The sequence below is a fragment of the Crassostrea angulata genome, chromosome 9, assembly GCF_025612915.1.
Source record: "Crassostrea angulata isolate pt1a10 chromosome 9, ASM2561291v2, whole genome shotgun sequence".
Lineage (NCBI taxonomy): Eukaryota > Metazoa > Mollusca > Bivalvia > Ostreida > Ostreidae > Magallana > Magallana angulata.
This window is the reverse complement of record NC_069119.1, coordinates 28347939-28370735: the sequence shown is the minus strand read 5'-3', so window position 1 is coordinate 28370735 and position 22797 is coordinate 28347939. Positions and strand designations below refer to the sequence as shown.

The 22797-nt window shown below is 37.9% G+C and overlaps 1 protein-coding gene across 3 annotated transcripts in view; it reads left to right on the top strand.

The window, feature by feature from the left end:
- The window catches only part of LOC128163978 (cytochrome P450 20A1-like), a 40317-nt gene that overhangs the window by 8631 nt on the left and 8889 nt on the right, over positions 1-22797 (top strand). The window contains exons 9-11 of one of the 3 annotated variants that reach the window (XM_052827684.1): positions 837-948; positions 1141-1205; positions 1412-1848. The exons of 1 other annotated variant lie outside the window; for it this stretch is intronic. In XM_052827684.1, coding sequence (XP_052683644.1) covers positions 837-948; positions 1141-1205; positions 1412-1661 — 427 coding nt within the window. In that variant the 3' untranslated portion in view covers positions 1662-1848. Of the gene's footprint in view, positions 1-836; positions 949-1140; positions 1206-1411; positions 1849-20059; positions 20240-22797 lie in introns of those variants that run through there. One more of the 3 variants, XM_052827686.1, reaches the window with a different exon arrangement.

The window sequence follows — 22797 nt, the reverse complement described above, 5'->3', positions numbered from 1 at the left end:
TTGCCATTGAATAACAGGAACAGATTTATATTTGATCTACACTCTGTTTTTCTTTTAGAGGGCAAAGTCGTGGTGGTAATTTTTTTTAAAACCATATTAGTCTTCTTGAAGAGAAGAGCTCAAAACTTCCTTGTAAATTTTAACTTTATTAAAGTGAAAACAAATGATTTTTTCTAAATAAATAATAGTTTATAGCTAACAAATTCATTTTTACACTTTTAGTAAAACTCGGTTGTAGCAAAGTTCTAGGTACCAGTGGATTTACTTCGTTACATCCGTTATTCGTTATATCCGTATAACGAACTCGTAATAATGACTATAGCAAATTCACTATATACATCGTTTCTTTCCCCAGACTGCTGTTTTTGCTAATTGAAACTATGAATGAAGATACATTCTTTTGATACCTTAAATGATTGGATTGTAATTTAAAAAAATATATTAGAAAATAAATCCATCCAAACTATTATGTTAAAAAGTAATGACAACTTTTTTGAAAGTAAAGAAATAGAAGTGTTAAATTTCGTTAATATTCACACCTCTACGGGACTCAAAATCAGTTCGCTATAGCCGTAAATTCGCCAGATCCAAATTCGTTATAACCGTAAAATTTTGCAAAGATTGTTTAAGACTTTTGGCGGTGACTCAAAAAACTTTTTTATATCCGATATTTCGCTATATTCGTGTTTGTTTACATTTGGCTGTACTTCAACAATTTTAACTTGGATTTTTGCACTGTGTTGTATCATTCGAGATACTTGTGTGTGTTGGTGTTCGGTGCCAATGAGTGAATGTTTAAAATATCATTATTGTTACAACAGCTGATTTTGTTACAGATATCTACACCAGGTAATTGATGAGACATTACGATGTTCTGTGCTAGCCCCTTGGGCCGCAAGATATCAAGATTTCGACTCAGAACTTGGAGGACATAAAATTCCTAAGAATGTAAGTCACTTGGTATTTCCTAAAAGAAAATGATTAGAAAAAGGAAATTTGATAGGTATACATGTAGAATTTTGCTGATTTTCAATTTTGATAATTCCTCTTCTCATTGAATGAATAAAGAGAGCTTTTTTAAATAAAACTGTGTTCGCCTATAAAAATATAAATAACCGCTTGTTTTCTAATTTTTATTAGACCCCTGTTATCCATGCTCTTGGTGTAAGTCTGCAAAATGAAAAATATTTTCCACAACCTCACAGGTGAGTGAAACAATTAAGAATGTTATACATCAAGGAATCGTCATTTTGATTGATGTTAAAATAAGATGTTTATCGATCATTTGTCCCTTTTTAAGACACTGTTAAACAGGTTTGTGAGAGAGAACCAATATATTTAGAGTATATATACAGTCTACATAATAGTTATAATGGAGTGAAAAGTTTTTTAATAGTATTTGTACTTTCAGGTTTGACCCGGATCGTTTCAGTCCAGAAAATTCTAAATCCAGACCATCATATGCATTCCAGCCTTTTGGATTTGCTGGCAAGAGGATATGTCCTGGATACAAATTTGCATATGTTGAAGCAATAATTGGACTGGTCACTGTTCTTAGGAAATTCAATGTCAAAATGGTAGAGGGTCAAACGGTGACCCAAACCTTTGGCCTTGTAACTCACCCAACGGAGGAAATTTGGATTACTTTGCAAGAAAGATGAATTGTGTTTACACATGACATCACCTAATGGTTTCATCTATCTCATTCGGACTTAGGAGCGACATCAAAATAGAAAAATTAAATTGTTTTATTAACCTTTCATTTTATTTGGTGAAAGGGGGATTTTTTATTATGTAGATTGAAATGTTTTTGGTTTTTTATTGTGATAAAAAGATGATTATTTGAAATGTGTTTCAAAAAAGTGTTTAAAAGCCTGATTGAAATTACATGTATTATCGGTCAGCACAAGCTTACTCATAGAACGTGAAAAAATTCTTAATCATTTATGCACGCAGATACATTAAAATTATATTTTCATACAAAACAATATCAGCTCTTACCTGAAAAGTTTGATAGAATTGAAATACAAAAATCTAAAACTTTGACTTTAACTAGCTTTCTCTTAAAAAGATTTGTTCATAATTTCATCCTACTTAACAAGACATTAATAATAATTTTTTTTGTTAAACTAATATTTGCGAGGTTTCATTTTACTGTTTATTCTTGATTGTCACAAGCCAGGCAAAATTAGATAGATATCATGAGACATTTTGACGTATCGCCAGATTGGCGTGTGCGATGCATTCTGTTCAATGTTAACTACAAACCTGGTATGATGACTAATGGCGATTTTTCATCTTGTGATATGATTCCGTTTGATAAAGAATGATAATGTACATGTTTTTCTTCTAAGCAGGGATCATCTTTTAGGATCATTCCATTAAACATAACATAAATCATGACATAAAGACGACATGACACACGAAATAACACATGGTATTGAAGCGGGCAGCTCATTACTGTATTTTTGGTTAGAGTTATTCCCCTTTGATTTATTGATTTTTGATGATTTAATTAATATTCCTAATAATAACCAATTAGTGTGATGATTATTTGTTGTACAATAATAAATATCCTTTATAGATAAGTTGTTTGGCATATGTATTTTTTAGGTTAGGTCTAGTTAGTTTGTTTATTTTCGATTTCCCGTTTTTAGATACCACAAATTATTCTAGGCCGGCACATATATAGGGACAGTGTCAATTGCGTTACGAAAAACGACTGTTTGGGGTTAAACTTGAACAGGTACGGCTAGATTGAGTGTGCGGACATCCCTGCTCTATCTAATCTTCGTGTTATCTAACCTACGATACAGAGTGTGCGGTCATCCCTGCTGTGTATCGCATTATTACAAGTGTGCGGTCATCCCTGCTTGTATTGGTGGTGGTTGCGGCGGAGCACTAGTGTGTGGTCATCCCTGCTGGTGTTCTGGCCTTTCTAGCGCAAGTGTGCGGCACTCCCTGCTTGCGTTAGGTTGCGTTGTTGGCGCAAGTGTGCGGTCATCCCTGCTTGCGTTAACGTTGGTACCTGTTAAGTTGCGTAGGTGTGTGGTCATCCCTGCCTGCGTAACGTTGAGTCCCTATATATGTGCAGGAGCGGTGATTAAAGTCTGCACTTGTAAATATTGGCAGCAATCAGGGCTATCCGATTCTATCTCGGGTACGGGCCCGCGGGGATCACAGGCAGTGACCCCCTTGCACGTTACATAAAATTTGGTGGCAGCGGTGGGATACCCTGCAATTGCTGCGAAAAGAATGGAAGACGTCGACAAAGAAATATCGTTCTTGGAGGAGAAGATTGCCGAGATGCGTGAGCGCAGCGACATCCTGAAGACCTCAACGCCAAGACCCGCTGCAAGCAGAGATTCTGGGGTAGACACTTTGCGCAGAGCTTCGGATACTTCTCAGAAGAAAGGAGAGCTGTCTTTGCGCACTGGTCACACGACAGCTCTACATCTTGAAGATGCTGCTGCTGCGTATGAGACGGGGGCTTATTCCGGACTTCGCTCTAACAAGAGAACAGAAGCGCACCCGCGCAGCAACGACCAGTTCTCTGATTCCTATGAGCTCTACGAAGAGTCAGAGAGGAAAGTAGAAAGCAGCATCGGACATAGGCCATTTGCTAGCGGTGCCGCGCACAAGCCAGATCTGAATTGGCAGGCCGACTCGATCTTACCCGGCGTGACGCGCAGACGATCTCGGGTGAGATTTGAAAGCCCTGCAAGAGGAAATGAGACAGACAATGCCATTGCCAAGCAATCTATCAAGCCAGCTACATATGATGGAAGCGGCCCTTGGCTTGATTACCATGCGCATTTTGAAGCCTGCGCCGACATCAACGGCTGGAGTTATGCCACTAAAGGTTTATACCTGGCAGTTTCCTTACGTGGCAATGCGCAGGGAGTCTTGGGTAATATGCCAAGAGGTACAAAACCTGATTTTGATTCCCTCGTTCAAGCTTTGGAGGATCGATTTGCGCCGCCGAGCCAAACCGAGCTTTATAGAGTGCAGATGCGAGAAAGACGTCAAAGAGCCGGTGAGACTCTTCCCGAGCTAGGCCAAGCCATTCAGCGGCTCGCCTATTTGGCATACCCTACTGCCTCTGCGGAGATTAGGGAAACGTTGGCTAAAGACCAATTCGTAGACGCACTGGTAGACTCAGAGATGCGCATTCGCTTAAAACAGTCCCGCCCCAGACACCTGAATGATGCAATTCAACTGGCCGTGGAGCTAGAGGCATACAATAAAGCTGAGAGAAAAGGCTATGCTCGTCCCGCTGCCCCAGAACCAGGTAACGATGCGTTGGCAAGAACATTAGATGCTCTTAACGCCAAGATAGACTCTCTACAGTTGGAGGTGAAGTCATTTAAGAGCAGCCGAGCTGAAGACGATGCGCAGTTAAGACCCAGAGTACAGCAGCAGAAACTTTGTTACTACTGCCGAAAGCCTGGACATATTCAAAGAGACTGTAGAGCCAACCGACAGAACAGGCCGGAGAGCAATGGCTATGCACGCAATATAAATGTAGATCCTTCATATACAGAGGTTGTGGAAATGATCAAACGCCTGAGTGATAAAGTCGACTCTCTTCAGACAAACGTCAAACGTCTTAACAAGCGTCAAATGACAGATAATGGGCGAAAAGTTGACAAACTGCAAGGAGTATGCTATTATTGTCGAAAACCAGGGCACTTGCGGAGAAATTGCATGGTCAGACAGCGAGCTAAATGCTTTGCCAATTCAAAACAGCCCAAACAATCAGATGGAACTGTTGGAGACGAAAAGGGGCAACATCTGACTAAAGGGAAGACCAATGCATGCTACCGCGTAGTTGCAATGTCAAGTTGCAATGACAGAAAAGTGTTGATAGAAGGCCGAATTGGGAGTTCTGGGGAGAAGTTTGCTACAGACAGCATTAGTTCGATGGTTGGGCGAACCTTTAAGGACCCAAGTCATGGTTATGATTTTGATGAGGGAGAAGAGCGCAAGAACCCGTGCAGACGTTGCGGCAGTTGTAAGAAAAAGCAGACGAAAGAGGAGAATGCGCCGTGTTCCTGGGAAAATGTTGATGAGACCCCAAGGTGTATATGCAAATGACAATTGCATGCAGGTAATGGCAATATTACCTGGTAAAGCAGCGTTGAAAAGTTCTAACTTTAAAGAAAATCAGCTGCAGAAGTTCCACAGACGGAAAGCGTCAGAAGACGGAATTGTAGGCTAACGCCTGATTGTAAATAAAATCTAGCATTGTTTTTATTCATTGATGAAACTTGGACCCAGGAAAGAAGGGCAGAGATTTTTTGTTTTAAATCCAATTTTGGGGGGTATTTTTTTTTCTTGGATACTACTTCACCTTTTTGTGAAGTTGGGGGTTTAAGTTTTGCGAGGACGCAAAATTCTGAGGTGGGGGTAGTGAAGCGGGCAGCTCATTACTGTATTTTTGGTTAGAGTTATTCCCCTTTGATTTATTGATTTTTGATGATTTAATTAATATTCCTAATAATAACCAATTAGTGTGATGATTATTTGTTGTACAATAATAAATATCCTTTATAGATAAGTTGTTTGGCATATGTATTTTTTAGGTTAGGTCTAGTTAGTTTGTTTATTTTCGATTTCCCGTTTTTAGATACCACAAATTATTCTAGGCCGGCACATATATAGGGACAGTGTCAATTGCGTTACGAAAAACGACTGTTTGGGGTTAAACTTGAACAGGTACGGCTAGATTGAGTGTGCGGACATCCCTGCTCTATCTAATCTTCGTGTTATCTAACCTACGATACAGAGTGTGCGGTCATCCCTGCTGTGTATCGCATTATTACAAGTGTGCGGTCATCCCTGCTTGTATTGGTGGTGGTTGCGGCGGAGCACTAGTGTGTGGTCATCCCTGCTGGTGTTCTGGCCTTTCTAGCGCAAGTGTGCGGCACTCCCTGCTTGCGTTAGGTTGCGTTGTTGGCGCAAGTGTGCGGTCATCCCTGCTTGCGTTAACGTTGGTACCTGTTAAGTTGCGTAGGTGTGTGGTCATCCCTGCCTGCGTAACGTTGAGTCCCTATATATGTGCAGGAGCGGTGATTAAAGTCTGCACTTGTAAATATTGGCAGCAATCAGGGCTATCCGATTCTATCTCGGGTACGGGCCCGCGGGGATCACAGGCAGTGACCCCCTTGCACGTTACAGTATAATCTGTTTTAAGTATTGAATGCTTCTTTTTGGATGCCGTCGTTTCTGTAACACACAAATTGAATACCGCGCGTTAGTGCCTTATGATGATATGTCTGCACCGCTTGGTGCGTTACAGGACCGACGACATCCTAAACTAAGAATTCAATGATTATATTTATATTGAATTTCATTCTAATGTCTATTTGTATAAAATTAATATGTATTGTCGCTGTAAAGCCATAATTTTATACGCTCTCAGTCAGGAATATGCAACAGACAGGGATATGGTACCCTAACAACAAAACTTTATGATAACCGCGATGACTTCAATTTTTCTATAGTCAACTTTCCTTACTTACGAGGGTTTGTTAGAAAAGTTCGCGGACAAGTTCGATTGTGAGCGGACTATTTGCATGATACCATATTTTATCTTGACGTATTCTCTAAGAAATATGTAAAGATTTGTTTATTTCAAATGCACCTTGAAATATACCGATTAATTATTTTGCTAAGATATGCCTCACGGAGATTTTTTTGTGCACGCAGAAAAATCTCCGATACAGCCCGGATCTTGCACCTGTGGATTACGCTTTATTTCCTTATCTGAAGTCAACACTGCGTGGGCAGAGATTTTCGGACCTAAATGATTAACAAAATGACACAAAAGACTTAATACAAAATTTGACAAATAAGAGTGTGAACATGCGTTTTATAAATGGGTCAATGGCATGAAAAGTGTGTGAACGAAAAGGTGTTTACTTTGAAAAAGAGTGAGAGGTTCAATTTGCCTTTCAGTAGTTTGACGTCACATGACGTAGTGGAAATATAAAATGGCGCTCCGAAAATCCAATTTATGTAAAATGAAAATCGCTGTATCTTTTGAAAACAACTTAAAAATCATATCAATTTTTCCATCCCTTTTTTCAATTGGTAGTCATTTAATAAACTTACGTCATTCTACAAAGTACACAGTAATTATGGTGTTTTTGTCTCTCAGTTGATTCGATACGGAAGGGCATGCTCTTCGTGTGAACAGTTTCTAAGACGAGGCAAGCTACTGACAAACAAGTTGATAAAACAGGACTATCAACAGTCTCGTTTGAAGTCATCTCTCCTAAGTTTTATGATCGATACAACGACCTTGTCAGCAAATACAATCTTCCACTGGGTCGCATGCTGACTGACTTTTTCACGATAATTGTTAAACCCAAATCACCTAATTGTCTACGTTCTTTTCCGGGGTTTTTTTCCCGATTACGACAAATAACACACGGCGAGTGTGACCGATCAGAAAAGGATGTTCACTCCTCCTAGGCACCTTGTCCTACCTCTTTCTATTTGGAGGTCCGTGTTGCTCTGCTTTGAATTTGTATTTCGTTTTATGGATTTTTGACGGGTTGTCATTTTTTCATGCATAGAACAACCATATTAACATGTTATTTAATTCGCTTCTGCAACTAAAAAATAGTTCCAGAAACTTTCAGAGAATCATCTTTTTATTAAGGAGAAGATGTATTAAAGATTATTTTTCAAAGATTCATATCAAACTGGGTATATAAATCGAAAGTTTCATTAAATCTTACAAAAATAGATATACTCAAAACATGTGAGACGTTTATGTTTGTGCTCATAGGGCATGAATTAGCAAAATGTATTCATAAAAAAATTAAACGTCGCAGATTTCAATTGCAAACATAAGGGGGAAAATACACGGAATGTAAATGCATATATATTGGTATAAAAAAATTCAGATATATTACTCCTAATTTTATATCAATACATGTATCTCTACAAAACATTAATTTTCCATTTTTTTTTCAACAACTAAACTATTTGTCACATGTCATCAAGCAAAAGGTACAAAAAATAAACTTAACCACATTACTTTGATAAGGGACCACCTTTTTTAGTGAAGAGAAAAGGAAAGTGATTAATCTGGACGGTAAACAAAGAGACATCATTATCTGTAGTGAAAATACAAGATAGATAGTTTCAAGAACAATTATGATATATATACGATGTGTACATTGAGGTTGCACCTTCATTTGTATGGATGTATGTAAGGAGGTATAAACGTGTAGCGGTGTACATACAATGTATGACTGCACATAAAGATTCCGGACTGTGGCTACAGACGATACCCATTGACAGTTTATGAATACATCTATGCGTAGTGTTTGACTTAAAAACTGAACAGTTTCATAACTTCTTCAAATTTCTCTAACACGGACTGTCTTATTCCTTCCCAGAATTCCAATTCACGCTGGCACGTAAGTTGTATCCCAATCTAATTAGTCAGCCCGTGCAAGCTGACTAAATATTCAGCGGAATATTTTATTTTCAAACTCAGAACTAGTCTAAAACAGAAGAAATAATGTCTTTAGGCTTTTGCTACATCAAAGTATTTTTTGTTTTTATTTCATGATATAAAAAGTGTTGGAACTGTAGAAATTCAGTATCCAAACTTTTCAAAAGCTTTGAATACCTTACCACTTAAAAATCATTTAGATTTAAATTGACACATGTCAATGAGGAGACATGATGAAGAGATTGCAAATGTGCTTACAAAATATTGGTCAATACATGCATATTCAAAAAGTACAAAATATTAACTAAACAAAGTTAGCTTTTTAAAAAGCCAAGAAAGTCAGCCAGTAGAATATTTTAATTTTAAGGTCAAAAGTAAATGCATAAGCTATTTTGCAAAATACAATAAATATAGTCTCCAGTACAATCCTAACATGCGGGTTTACAATTACTTAGCGCACTTATTATATGACAATATGTGAAGAGACAAGCGTGCAGCAGTGTACTCTTTATAAAGTAATCTACAGAAACTATGCATTTTGTCTTAAATTGTACCTTTACTAAGATTGCTCTCTGCATACATGGTCCCTCGTCGCGAATCACTGCCAATATATATTCGTTTCAATCTCTTAAGAGGACACTATCTATAGTGTTAATTGAAATACACACATATACATCATTCAATTAACCATGTGAATGTATGGTCTTAATAATTTTAATAGGATTAATTTCATAGCTGAAGAATTTACAATTAAATATACATGCATTAACACTATTCGTTTCTAGTAGATACACACCCCAAGAAATTAAAATCTGTTTTCCATGAAATTAAGATATGGTGTGCTTTGTCGCTATGAAATGCATTTACAATACTTGTAATTAAGAGAATATTTTTGGAGAGGCCAAGTTAGTATCCATTGAAGAAAGCTTTTTCAAAAGACAAGCGTGTGCAAATAGAAAATTTGGACCAGCTGCACATTCATTTCACGGATTGTTTTGGCGTTATGTTATCTGACCATTAATGCCCGATTTTTATCGAACCAGCAATTCCCTGTAAATATGTTTTTTACCCATGTCACGCTCTCACGAGAACAAGCAAGATAAAAATACGACTATGTACATTGCAAAGTGCAAATACAGCGTACACGGATATGCGACGGCCAACCTTTTTTTTTAACTCTGTACACTTTAAAATACAATAGAATGACGGTAAATGATTTTTTCTTGCACACTGATCCGTCAGGAGGATCTGGTGGCTTATTTGTTGCCTTTCAAGCCCCTTCAAAACAAATCTAATCTTAAGGATGATGTTTACTCAAAATGAATAAAAATTCCACTGATGATAACGAAAAACTAACTACAGTGTATTGTGTGTTATAGATCTTACACGGTAGTTTAATTCTTCACTTTCAAAAACGTAGGTCAATAACCTTCTTTTTGAGCTAATGTCTTTTGAATATGTTTTGGAAATTTAAGAAAAATTCCTAATACTTTTCCACTAAGATTGAGATTTCTGAATTGAGAAAATTATATAGATTGCTAAACTCTTTAACAAATGAAAACAGTTTATGAACGGCAGTGACATTAAATAGATACAGAGCATTACGTTTTCATTCACAAAGATATAAACATTTATTATTATCGTATTTTCAAAAAAATTTCATTAGAAAACAAAATCTGAAAAATTTAGTTCGAATTTCCTCTGTTGTGCTATAAGTTGAACTTTGTTTTAGCGCAGGAGGATAAAACGTACGCTCAACTAGGACCCCAGGTCACCTGCTTATTCACAACTACCAAATCTGTGCACTCCGCTACAAAATGTAGTACATTACAACCGCAAAGTGAAAGTAGAATAACTAGTACCACTACTTAGCCTTTAGAAATGATATACAACAGGCAAAAATGTATTTTTTTTAAAAGAATAACCCTTAAAGTATTGGAAATACACTATAGAGAATAAAAATTTCAACATTGACTGTTATTTGAAAGATATATGATATACGTTATATAGACATAAGGTGACCTGTGGTCCTCCTAAGGATAAGTTAAATGTAACACAAAATCCTCCTCATTAAAATATCAAAGTACTTCACCTTCTTACTCTGTATACGTAGGTGTAGCCTGTAGAAAGATGTAGCCCCCCCCCCCCCCAGCCACCAACCCATAGACTTTTTACTGATACTTTAATATAATGGTAAAATGATTTGATAATGAATTACATTAGATGACCTCTGGTTTCCGTAATGGATGCATGCCAAAACAGGTTTGTATAAAAAATATCTGACGTTTTCGAGCCCGTTAGTGATGAGAACTGTGTGATATTTTTTTTTTCATACAGAGCTGTTTTCGGCATACATCGTACTTAAAACACTGCTATTGAATTTCATTGTTGATTTACCGGAGACAGTCTGATTTTGAAGGATATCAGTACTGTAACCACGAGTAACGGTCTTATTCTAAGAAGCTCACTAAAATTAGTCTGCTGCATCAAAGGAATGACATCAAATTTGTGTTCTAACTAAAGTTCCCCTGTCTACAGGTGTTGCATGAGGGTTGGAGTTCACCACTCCCCGCTCCACCTACCACTTCCCTGGACTGGATTTTTACTCTTCAAATTAAAAAAAAATATATATTTGAATTGCAAAAATAAACATAGTAAATGCGGACCTACTGTGAAATGCATCTGAGAAAAAAATGAAGACGAGCAATTCGTCACCCCTTTAACCCCCCCCCCCTAACTTCCTCTGACGACAAAAAATAAGGAATAAATGTGATCGAAATGTGTACCGTTTTTGCTTATTTATAGAATCAAAGTCTGAACTTTTTTGTTCAGTAGATTAGAGTATAATTTTTCACACACCACACCTGTTGTCCCCTTATAAGTTATGCAATCTCTGGTCTCTTCAATGATGTACAATATATGGCGAACTCTGGTTTACGTATATGTATTTATTATCATCTTTATGTGACACCTGTTCCCTCAATTATGTTCTTCCTAATAAACAATATAAATATAGTGCATGATTTTCGTCTTTTAAAAAGACATAAGACAACCTCTGGTATCCGTATTGATTTTCTAAATATTACATTGATTTAGAAGCTAAGGTGACCTCTGGTCTCTTAATAGACATTGGTTTCTTTACAGTGGATGAATTCTGCATGGTAATTCTCCATCTTGTAAAAGAAGGTGGCATCTGGTCTTTGTATTGATGAACAATTTACTACAATAATTTAGGTCTAACGGTGACCTCTCATCTCCTTATTGATAATTCATAAAATTTTATCCCTAGTCTCTCTACCGTGGATTACTTTGGTCTCTCTACAGTGGATTACTTTTGTATCTCCACCTTATAAAATGAAATAAGGTGACCTCTGATCTCAATTAACAAAATTATTACGACACATATCCAAGACCTAAAACGAACTCTGGTTTACCTACAATAGATGATATTTTATGATTCTTCATCTTGTAAAATAACATTAACGGATCTCTGATCACCGTATTAATTTACAGAATTAATAATTACTACATCAATTTAGATCATAAGGTGACCTATGGTCTCCTTTTTGGATATTTCACCTAAGGTGACCATTGGGTCCCCTACAGTAGATGACTTTTTTGAATCTCCATCTTGTAAAATGACATTAAGTGACCTCTGGTCTTCGTTATTAGTTAACAAAAATATCACGACATAGATCGAATACCAAAGGTGACCTTTGGTTTTCCTACAGTGGATGGCTTGTTGGGAATCTCCATCTTTTAAAATGACATTATCTGATCTCTGGTTAACTATTAATCTTTGAATTAAATCTAAACCTTTTTGAAGCTAAGGTGACTTCTAAATTCCTTTTAGATAGTCCTCTTATAATTACCACTTGGTTTCTCTACAGTAAATGACTTCAGGTAAATGTCTATTTTGGAAAAGAAGGTGACATCTGGTGTTCGTATTTATCATCAAATTATTACATTGATTTAGGACATATCGGGACCTATCATCTTGAAATTCCATTCAAGCTGACCCATGATCTAACAAATGGATGACATTTAGTGAGTATACATCTTGTTTAATGACATTTGGGGACCTCTGGTCTCCTATTGATAAACAAAATTATTGCTACATTGTTGTAGGACATAAGGGGACCTCAGGGCTCCTCATGGATATTTTACTAAATGTGACCTCTGCTCTCCCTACAGTAAATGACTTATTTGAATCTACATCTTGTAATATGACATTAGGTGACCCCTGATTTCCGTTATTAATGGACAAAATTATAACGACAGACATCGCTTTCCAAAGGTGACCTTTAGTGGATGGCTTCTAGGGATATCCATCTTGTTATGACATAAGCTGACCGTTTCTATATTAAAATTATTTTATTGATGAAGGACCTGAGGTGACCTCTGGTCTCCTTGTGCATATTTTCACTTCAGGTGACCCCTGATCTCCCTACCATGGCCGAGTACCTATCATGTAAATGACATAAGGTGACCTCTGGTCTCCCTTTAGATAAGGAAAATGATCAATAGGGGACATGAACTGACCTCTGGTCTCCTTATGGGTGTTTCTGTAAATGACATACGTTGACATCTGGACTTCATGTCATTTTAAGAAAATTAAAATGTCTTTAGACCTAGGTTGACGTCTGGTAACCTTTTAGATATTCACTTAGGGTGATCCCTGGTCTTCCCACCGTAGATGGTTTTGGTAAATCTTTACCTTGTATATTGATATTTTGTTTAAACTCAGGTCTCAATATTGAATCAAAGAATTGCAACGTCAATCTAAAACTATTGGTGACCTCTGGTCCCCATATCCATTTTTTACTTAAGGTGACCCCTGGTCACCCTACCGTGATTAACCTTAGTGAATCTCCATCTTGTAAAATCATCTGAGGTAACACCAGGTAGTCAAAGAATGGATAAAGACTGATTAATCTCCATCTGCAAGATGCATCTGCCGACCTCCAGTTTCCGTATTGATTTACAAAATCACTACGACATTTGTGTAGGAAATACATGTAAGGAGGTGACTTCTCTTTCTCTCATGATATTTCAATTACTACAGTGGATGACCGGTAGCTCTCAATCCTGTAAAATGACATAAGGGGACCCCTGGTCACCCTACAATGGATGACCAATGACTCTTAATAGTGTAAAATGACATAAGGTGACCCGTGGTCACCCTTCAGTGGATGACTGGTGACTCTCTATATTGTAAAATGACATTAGGGGACCCCTAGTCACCCTACAGTGGATGACCGTTCACTCTCCATCGTGTAAAATGACATAAGGTGACCCCTGGACACCCTTCAGTGGATGACTGGTGACTCTCTATCCTGTAAAACGACATAAGGTGACCCCTGGTCATCCTACAGTAAATGACCAGTGACTCTCTATATTGTAAAATGACATATGGGGACCCCTGGTCTCCCTACAAAGGATGACCGGTGACTCTGCATCGTGTTAAATGATATGCGGAGACCCCTTGTCACCCTGCAGTGGATGACCGTTGACTCTCCATTGTGTAAAATGACATAAGGTGACCCCTGGTCATCCTACAGTGAATGACCGGTGACTGTCCATCGTGTAAAATGATATACGGGGACCCCTGGTCGTCACCCTACAGAGGATGACCGGTGACTCTCCAAAATGATATAAGGTGACCTATGAGCACCTTACTGTAGATTACTGGTGACTCACCATCATGTTATATGACATAAGGTGAGAGTCACCGGTCATCTACTCTAGGGTGACCATGGGTCACCTTATGTCACTTTACAGGATAGTGAGTCATTAATTAGTCATCCACTGAAGGGTGTCCACGGGTCACCTTATGTCATTTTGCACAATGGAAAGTTACCGGTTTCCACAATAGGGTGACCAGGGGTAACCTTAAGTCATTTTACACTATGGGGAGTTAGCGGTCTTCTCCAGTAGGGTGACCAGGGGTCACCTTAAGAGAAATATCATGAGCCTCTTTACCTGTATTTCCCAAACAAATGTCGTTATGATTATGTGAACCTTATGTTATATTACACGATGGAGAGTGACACGTCATCCATTGTAGGGTGACTAGGGGTCCCCGTATGTCATTTCAAAATATAGAGTCACCGGTCATTTACTGTAGAGTGACCAGAGGTAACCTTATGTCATTTTACAGAATGGGGAGTCACCAGTTATCCATTGAAGGGTACCCACGGGTCACCTTATGTTATTTTGCACAATGAAGAGTTACCATATATCATTTTACACAATGGAGAGTCACTCACCGGTCAACCACTGTAGGGCGACCAGGGGTCCCCGTATGTCATTTTACACAATGAATAATTGAAATATGCCTAGGGGGACCAGAGGTTACCTAAGTTATTTTATCACTGTTGTATTAATTTTTTATATCATTACGGAGATCTCGGCTCACCTTATGTCATATAACAGTATGGAGAGTCACCAGTTATCCACTGCAGGGTGCCCACAGGTCACCTTATTTCATTTTACACAATGGAGAGTCACCGGTCAACAACTGTAGGGTGACCTGGGGTCCCCGTATGTCATTTTACACAATGAATAATTGAAATATGCCTAGGGGGACCAGAGGTAACCTAAGTTTTATTAACACTGTTTTATTAATTCTTTATATCAATACGGAGACCTCAGGTCACCTTATGTCATATAACAGTCTGGATAGTCACCAGTTATCCACTGCAGGGTGCCCACAGGTCACCTTATGTCATTTTACGCAATGGAGAGTCACCGGTCAACCACTGTAGGGTGACCAGGGGTCCCCGTATGTCATTTTACACAATGATGTAATACAGTGATCCTACGGTGAATAACTTTAGTGAATCTTAATCTTGTGAAATGATCTAAGGTAACACCAGGTAGTCAAAGAATGGATGAAGACTGATTAATCTCCATCTGCAAAAAGCATCAGCCGACTTCCAGTTTCCATATATATTGATTTACAAAATTATCACGACATTTGCGTAGGAAACACGTGTAAGGAGGTGACTTCTCTTTCTCTCATGATATTCCACTTAAGGTGACCCCTGGACACCCTACAGTGGATGACCGGTCACTTTCCATCGTGTAAAATGACATAAGTTTTACAAAATTATAACGACATTTGTGTGGGAAATACATGTAAGGATGTGACTTCTCTTTCTCTCATGATATTTCTGTTAAGGTGACCCCTGGTCACCCTACAGTAAATGACCAGAAACTCCCAATAGTGTAAAATGACATAAGTGGACCCCTGGTCACCCTACAGTGGATAAACGGTAACTCTCCATTGTGCAAAATAACATAAGGTGACCCGTGGGCACCCTACAATGGACGACTGGTGACTCTCCTGTAAAATGACATAAGGTGACCCCTGGTCACCCTACAGTAAATGACCGGTGACTCTCTATATTTTAAAATGACATACATGTAAGGAGGTGACTTCTCTTTCCCTCTTGATATTTCTTTTAAGGTGACCCTGGTCACCCTACTGTGGAAGACCGGTAACTCCCCATAGTGTAAAATGACAACTCTCCATTGTGCAAAATGACATAAGGTGACCCGTGGACACCCTTCAGTGGATGACTAATGACTCACCATCCTGTAAAGTGACATAAGGTGACCCCTGGTCACCCTATAGTAGATGACCGGTGACTCTCACCTAATGTCATATAACATGATGGAGAGTCACCAGTAATCCACAGTAGGGTGCTCACAGGTCACCTTATATCATTTTGGAGAGTCACCGGTCATCCACTGTAGAATGAGCAGGGGTCACCTTATCATTTTACACGATGGAGAGTCACCGGCCAACTACTGTAGGTGACCAGGGGTCCCCGTATGTCATTTAACACAATGGAGTGTCAACGGTCATCCACTGTAGGGTGACCAGGGGTCACCTTATATCCTTTAACACGTTGGAGAGTCACCGGTCATCCACTGCAGAGTTACCAGGGGTCCCCGTTTGTCATTTTACACGGTTGAGAGTCACCGGTAATTCACTGTAGGGTGACCAGGGGTCATCTTATATCATTTTACACAATGAAGAGTCACCGGTCATCCTCTGTAGGGTGACCAGGAGTAACCTTATATCAGTTTACACGATGAAGAGTCACCGTTCAGCCTTTGTAAGGTGACCAGGGGTCCACGTATGTCATTTTACATGATGGAGAGTCACCGGCCATTCACTGTAGGATGACCAGGGGTCACCTTATATTATTTTACACGATAGAGAGTCATCGGTTATCCTATACAGGGTGGCCAGGAGTCACTTCATGTCATTTTACATTTTGGAGAGTCACCGGTAGTCCACTGCAGGGTGACCAGTGGTCACCTTATGTCATTTTACACAATGGAGAGTCAACGGTCGTCCACTGCAGGGTGACCAGGGGTCTCCGTATGTCATTTAACACGATGCAGAGTCACCGGTCATCCTTTGTAGGGTGACCAGGGGTCCCCGTATGTCATTTTGCATGATGGAGAGTCACCAGTCATCCACTGAAGGGTGCCCACGGGTCACCTTATGTAATTTCACACAATTGAGAGTCACCGGTCATCCACTGCAGGGAGACCAGATGTCACCTTATGTCATTTTACACGATGGAGAAACACTGGTCATCCACTGTAGGGTGTAGAGGGGTCACCTTATGTCATTTTACACGATAGAGAGTCACCGGTCATCCTCTGTAGGGTGACCAGTTGTCACCTTATATCATTTTACGCCATGGAGAGTCATCGGTCATCCTCTTGAGGATGATCAGTGACTCTCCATTGTGTAAATTGACATACGGGGACCCCTGTTCACCCTACAGTGGTTGACCGTTGACTCTCCATTGTGTATAATGTTATAAGATGACATGTGGGCACCCTGCAGTGGATTACTGGTGACTCTCCATCCTATTATATGACATAAGGTGACCCGAGGTCTCCGTATTGATATAAAGAATTAATACAACAGCGATAAAAAAAAAACGTAGGTTACCTCTGGTCCCCCTAGGCATATTTCAATTATTTATTGTGTAAAACGACATACGGGGACCCCTGGTCACCCTACAGCGGGTGACCGGTGAGTGACTCTCCATGGTGTAAAATGATATAAGGTGACCTGTGGGCACCCTGCAGTGGATAACTGGTGACTCTCCATCCTGTTATATGACATAAGATGACCCGATCGAGATCTCCGTATTGAGATAAAGAATTAATACAAGAGTGAATAAAATCACCTAGGTTACCTCTGGTCCCCCTAGGCATATTTCAATTAAAGGGGGATGGTCACGATTTTGGTCAAATTCTATTTTTCTATATTTATTTTTTTAGAATGCTTTAGACATGCATTACCAATGATCAAATGAAATTTGAGAGTCATTCGTGGAGTTGAAAGCAAGATACAGAGCTGAGAATTCTTTGTAATGTTAACAACGCCCGTGCCCTGTTTTTGTTTACATAGGTTCAATATACGAGTAAAAAAAATTGTAAACCTGATTTGTCTATCTTTTAATTTATATTTTAAGCATAAATAAACAGTTTCATTTCATTGATTTAGGACCTTAGGTGACGTTGGCTCTCCTTATTGAAGTTCCACTTATGGTTAAGGTAGTCTCCTACAGTGGCGAACTTTTAGTGATTATCCATCTTTAAAAATGGCATTTGGTGAACTTGGTCTTCCAATATATTACCAAAATTATAACAACACTTGATTCAGGACCTAAGGTGATCTATATTGATATTGTATTTATAATGATCCCTTGTTTCTCTACAGTGAATGGCTTCTGGTGAATCTGTATCCTTAAAAATCTATAAAGGTGACCTTAGGCACGTAGCATCGTTTTTGAAAGTGTGTGGGGGGGGGGGGGGGGGGGGCGGCAGACTCATCCAAAAAATATTGAAAATCGTGACAAGCAAAAAAAAAATTCCCCAGTCTTCAAAATCCTAATCCGTGGGGGACTGGGGGGGAGCCCCCCCCCCCCCCCGATGCTACGTGCTTGGGCCTCTAATTTCCCTATAGATTAATAGAATTCATAGGTCCTAATATAATATGACCTCCAGGCATATTATGAATATTTCACTTAAAGTGACACCTGCTCTATTGATTACCAAAATTATTTTTCTCTCTTCATATTTAGGACCTAAGGTAACCTCTGGTCTCAAACGAACATTCCACTAAATTTAACCCCCTGTCTCTCTAAAATGACTGACTTCAAGTAAATATTAATCTTGTAAATTGTCATAAGATAACCGGATGATATCTCCCCATTGATATTACACATTAGGTGACCACTGGTCTCCCTACAGTGGATCACTTCTGATGAATCTCAATATTGTAAAACTGACACTAGGCAGATGTTAGGTAACTTTTGTAACCGTATTGATTAACAAAATGATTACGACATTGTTTTAGGACGTAAGGTGACCTGTGGTCTCCCTATGGATATAGAAAAAAAGAAAGTAGATTTACATTCTTATCTTCACTTGTAAAAGAGTTCCATAAGTGCTCATTAATACACTCATTTTGGAGAACTATTTTCGGGGACCCAAGGTCCTAGTTGAGCGTACGTTTTATCCTTCAGCTGTTTTAGCCTTATTCCCTATTATAGTAAAAATATCGAGTTTAATGTCAATAATAATTCATTTCATAAATACTTTTCGTGTTTAGAACTTAGACCCTGAGTAAACAACGTCCTTAAACGACACTGGACTCCATGTAGATATACAGTTTATGTTTACTTATGAGCCTATATATTTTGAACCTTTGAAATATGAATTTATCATACTCTTCTGATAAGGTCTATTTATAACTATACCTTCTACACCTCCTAACTGTAATTTAAGAATTGAACTTCTTTTTTCCGCTATAATATTTATTCGCGAATATGAGTTCTTTCCTTTATGCTATGGTATTTTAGATTTTACAAAAAAATGAAAATAGTTCTATACCTTCCTTTTATTGCTGCAAAGCTTTTATACTAGCATGCGCAAATTATAACTCTCTCTCTCTCTCTCTCTCTCTCTCTCTCTCTCTCTCTCTCTCTCTTAATAAGAAGCGATTTTTCATTATTTGAATTCCTTTATTTGATGTTATGTCGGTACTTTTGATTATTAAGGTAACGTTTTAAACATGACCGAGCCGATAAAAACGTACGCAAATTTGATGATTATGATTTTAACTTGGTTGTAACATGAAAAAAAATGAACTTATTATATGTGTTCTAGGCAACTTTGCCCCACAGTTTTTGCATGAGAATATCAGATTAATTACTCAATAGGGGCCTAATAGGAGGAAAATTGGAATCAGACTATTTTTCTTTAAAAAAATTTCATACAGATATAACAGAAAGCAATGAGGCATGTGATCAATGCAGTTCATACCTGTAACTGTCCAGGTATTCACAAACTTCAACACAAGATGTGCTATGAACTACATGACAGTACATTACTCAACAGGTCACTCTTAGATATCGGGATATAGAGAGACGAGGGAAATACGTTGTTTTTTTGTGTGCATATCTATTTAATTTGCATATCTGTAATCTTCATTTTTTTTAAATACCATGCACATTAAGAATGCTGGCAAAATATAATATGCGTACAGGCATCCACAAAGTTTAATAGGATATGTGTCTCGAGCTATTAACACAACCTGCGGTATCAAAATATATATAGATACCAATTGTCTTTTAAAAGACGGACAATAGAAACATGTTGTACTTTGTGGTTTTTGTTGCTGTTTTCGGGTGTGGCTTATACCTGGTCGCGACTTTCCTCTTTCCGGTAATATTTTTTCATTATTGTTATATTATATTGTTATTGTTATAACAAAGGACATCCCAGTTTTCCTCTTATCACCTCAGCAATTATGTATCTATTCTTTTATTAGCAATATCATTAATATAAAATCGCAAAATTATAAACCAGAAATGTTGACATAAACATTACGGCTTTTGTGATGTAATAATATTGTCAAACAAATCCAATATACGCGTTACTCAGCATGTGACCAACAGTGCTAACAACGTTATTGTTGGCAATCCAATCGTGTTAATTAGTTCGTGTAACGTGGGTGATTATTCGTGTAATGTGCGGGATCGTGCATGTATCAGGAAAATTTATTGGCGTTTTTTGCAGTGCGTGATCGTTCGTGATCGTGCGGTTTTTCGTTTTGTACCCTTTTTTTACGAAACGCAAGGATTTATTCTTTAAAAAACGACAAGTATTATTAAAACAATACAAAATTGTGAATTTAACACATTTTTATAGAAGAACATTGACAGTTATTAACATTCATGTATATGTCAGCGCTAATCTGTTAATTAATATTCTCTCTTTCGTAGTTAGATACATTTAGTAAGTAATTCGACAACTTATTCAATCCTTTGTTCGGTCGTGTTACGTTTGCATAATTTTGTAATCAGCTTATATCAAGCATCCACTGTATCGTGACACATAAATGTAATCATATTAACAAGAGCGACACGTTAAATAAATGCGGTCAAGCTTACCCTTTTCCCGTTTAAAACTAAACAATTACTCCCCACGTTTTTCTTTCAAATGAGAATACGATACGCAAGCATTCCTCTCTGGTACATTGTATAAACATTCGTTAGAAATAAAAATTATTTATACGCTTTAAAATTTAGAATAAACAGAGTTAAATCAATTATGTGGTGTAAATTATGAGTGTGAAATCGAAATTCTATGGAAGAAGGTAACAATTTAACCTGCATCTCGCATAGTTAAATCGTATATAAGAGAATCGGATTACATAAACATTAACTCGTATAAAAATAACTTCGTGTAGTTTATTCATAATCTTCATTTTTTTACAGTCACCTAATTTTCTTTAATTCATGATAGAAGTTAATATTCGTTGTAGAGACAAATTAAAAAAAATTGTTTATGAATCCTATGTAAAATTGTTTACTCGTAAAATATAAAACAGTGCATGGCTTCAGCATAAAAATAAAAGTAATACGTTTCCAGAATTCTAATCTTAAAGATTAATTTTGATTTTGCGTGTTTAATGGTGTAGAATTGTTCGATTGCATATCTTATCGTTATTGTTCGTATATCGTGAAAATATAGTAAGTTAGTGATTGTCCGTGTTTCGTGCAGAATCGTTCGTGTATCGTGCGTGATCGTTCATGTATCAGAATCGTGCGTGTCGTTTGTAACGTTGCTACCACTGTATGTATCGCTTCATATGATCAAGGTCAACAGTTTATCTGCTGAGTAAACAGCTGACAAAGTTGACAGCCATATCAATGTTTACTGTTTCACATAGCTAAATGTGGTCAACAACAAATGTTGATTAAAATTTTGAATGATGAAATTTGCTTTACTTTCATAACTAAAAAACGGCTGTCATTATAAAATAGGTGTTCTTTGAGATGAAGTTTAAATATACTGAGATTTGTGTATTAATGCATCCATAACAAACGGACGGGGAGATCCCGCGCGAGTGGACAAGATATTCGCAGTAGTTTAATACACACGCTGTCCAGGCTTCGTGTGCTTTGACTCCATCACACGTGTGTAATTAGGTCTTTCCACCTTTCAGATGAAAGACCTCTTGTTTTCTTTATGTTTTTATTCTTCTTCTTTTTTTCTATATACCTCGGGGTCACTTTTTTGCTATAAGGGTTATCCAAACAATTTAAACTTTATGTAATTGCTCATTAAAAGTTAGGGTACCAGTTGACCCCTTGTCAAAAAACTCTTAGAACTAACAATTATTGCCCTTGAGAAGGAAATGCTCGTTATCGCTACTCCTCTGAAATCATCAGAGATAGAGACTTGGAACTTTTATAAATGTCTTAAGTACAAATAGAGGGTTCTTCAATCTATTCATACCGAAAGGATCCGAGGCCCCCTTCTAGCAGTTATTGCCCCTGAAAGTATTGAAACTTCGATAAAATCACTTCCAGCGTTTTAACTATCTATCATAGAGACCTTGGACGACTTGGGATGGAAGCGCCTACCTTGGCTGAACAAAATGGCATAAAGGTCAAAGGTCAAGGTCATTTGGAAATCTTTTAATTAATGAGTTTTTAGATCTCTTTTGTCAAGAGTTGTAGAGAAAACTTTTTAATGGATGTAGTAGAACATTATAAGACATTTTGAAACATAACCACTCAGCCCCTACCTTGAAACAATTACAGAGTTATTGCCCTTTAAGAAGGAAATGCTTGTTATCGCTTCTCCTCTGAAACCATCAGAGGTAGAGACTTGAAACGTTTACCAATGTCTTTAGTACACTTAGAGGGTTTTTCAAACTATTCATACCGAAAGGATCTGAGCCCCCCTTCTAGCAGTTATTGCCCCTGAAAGTA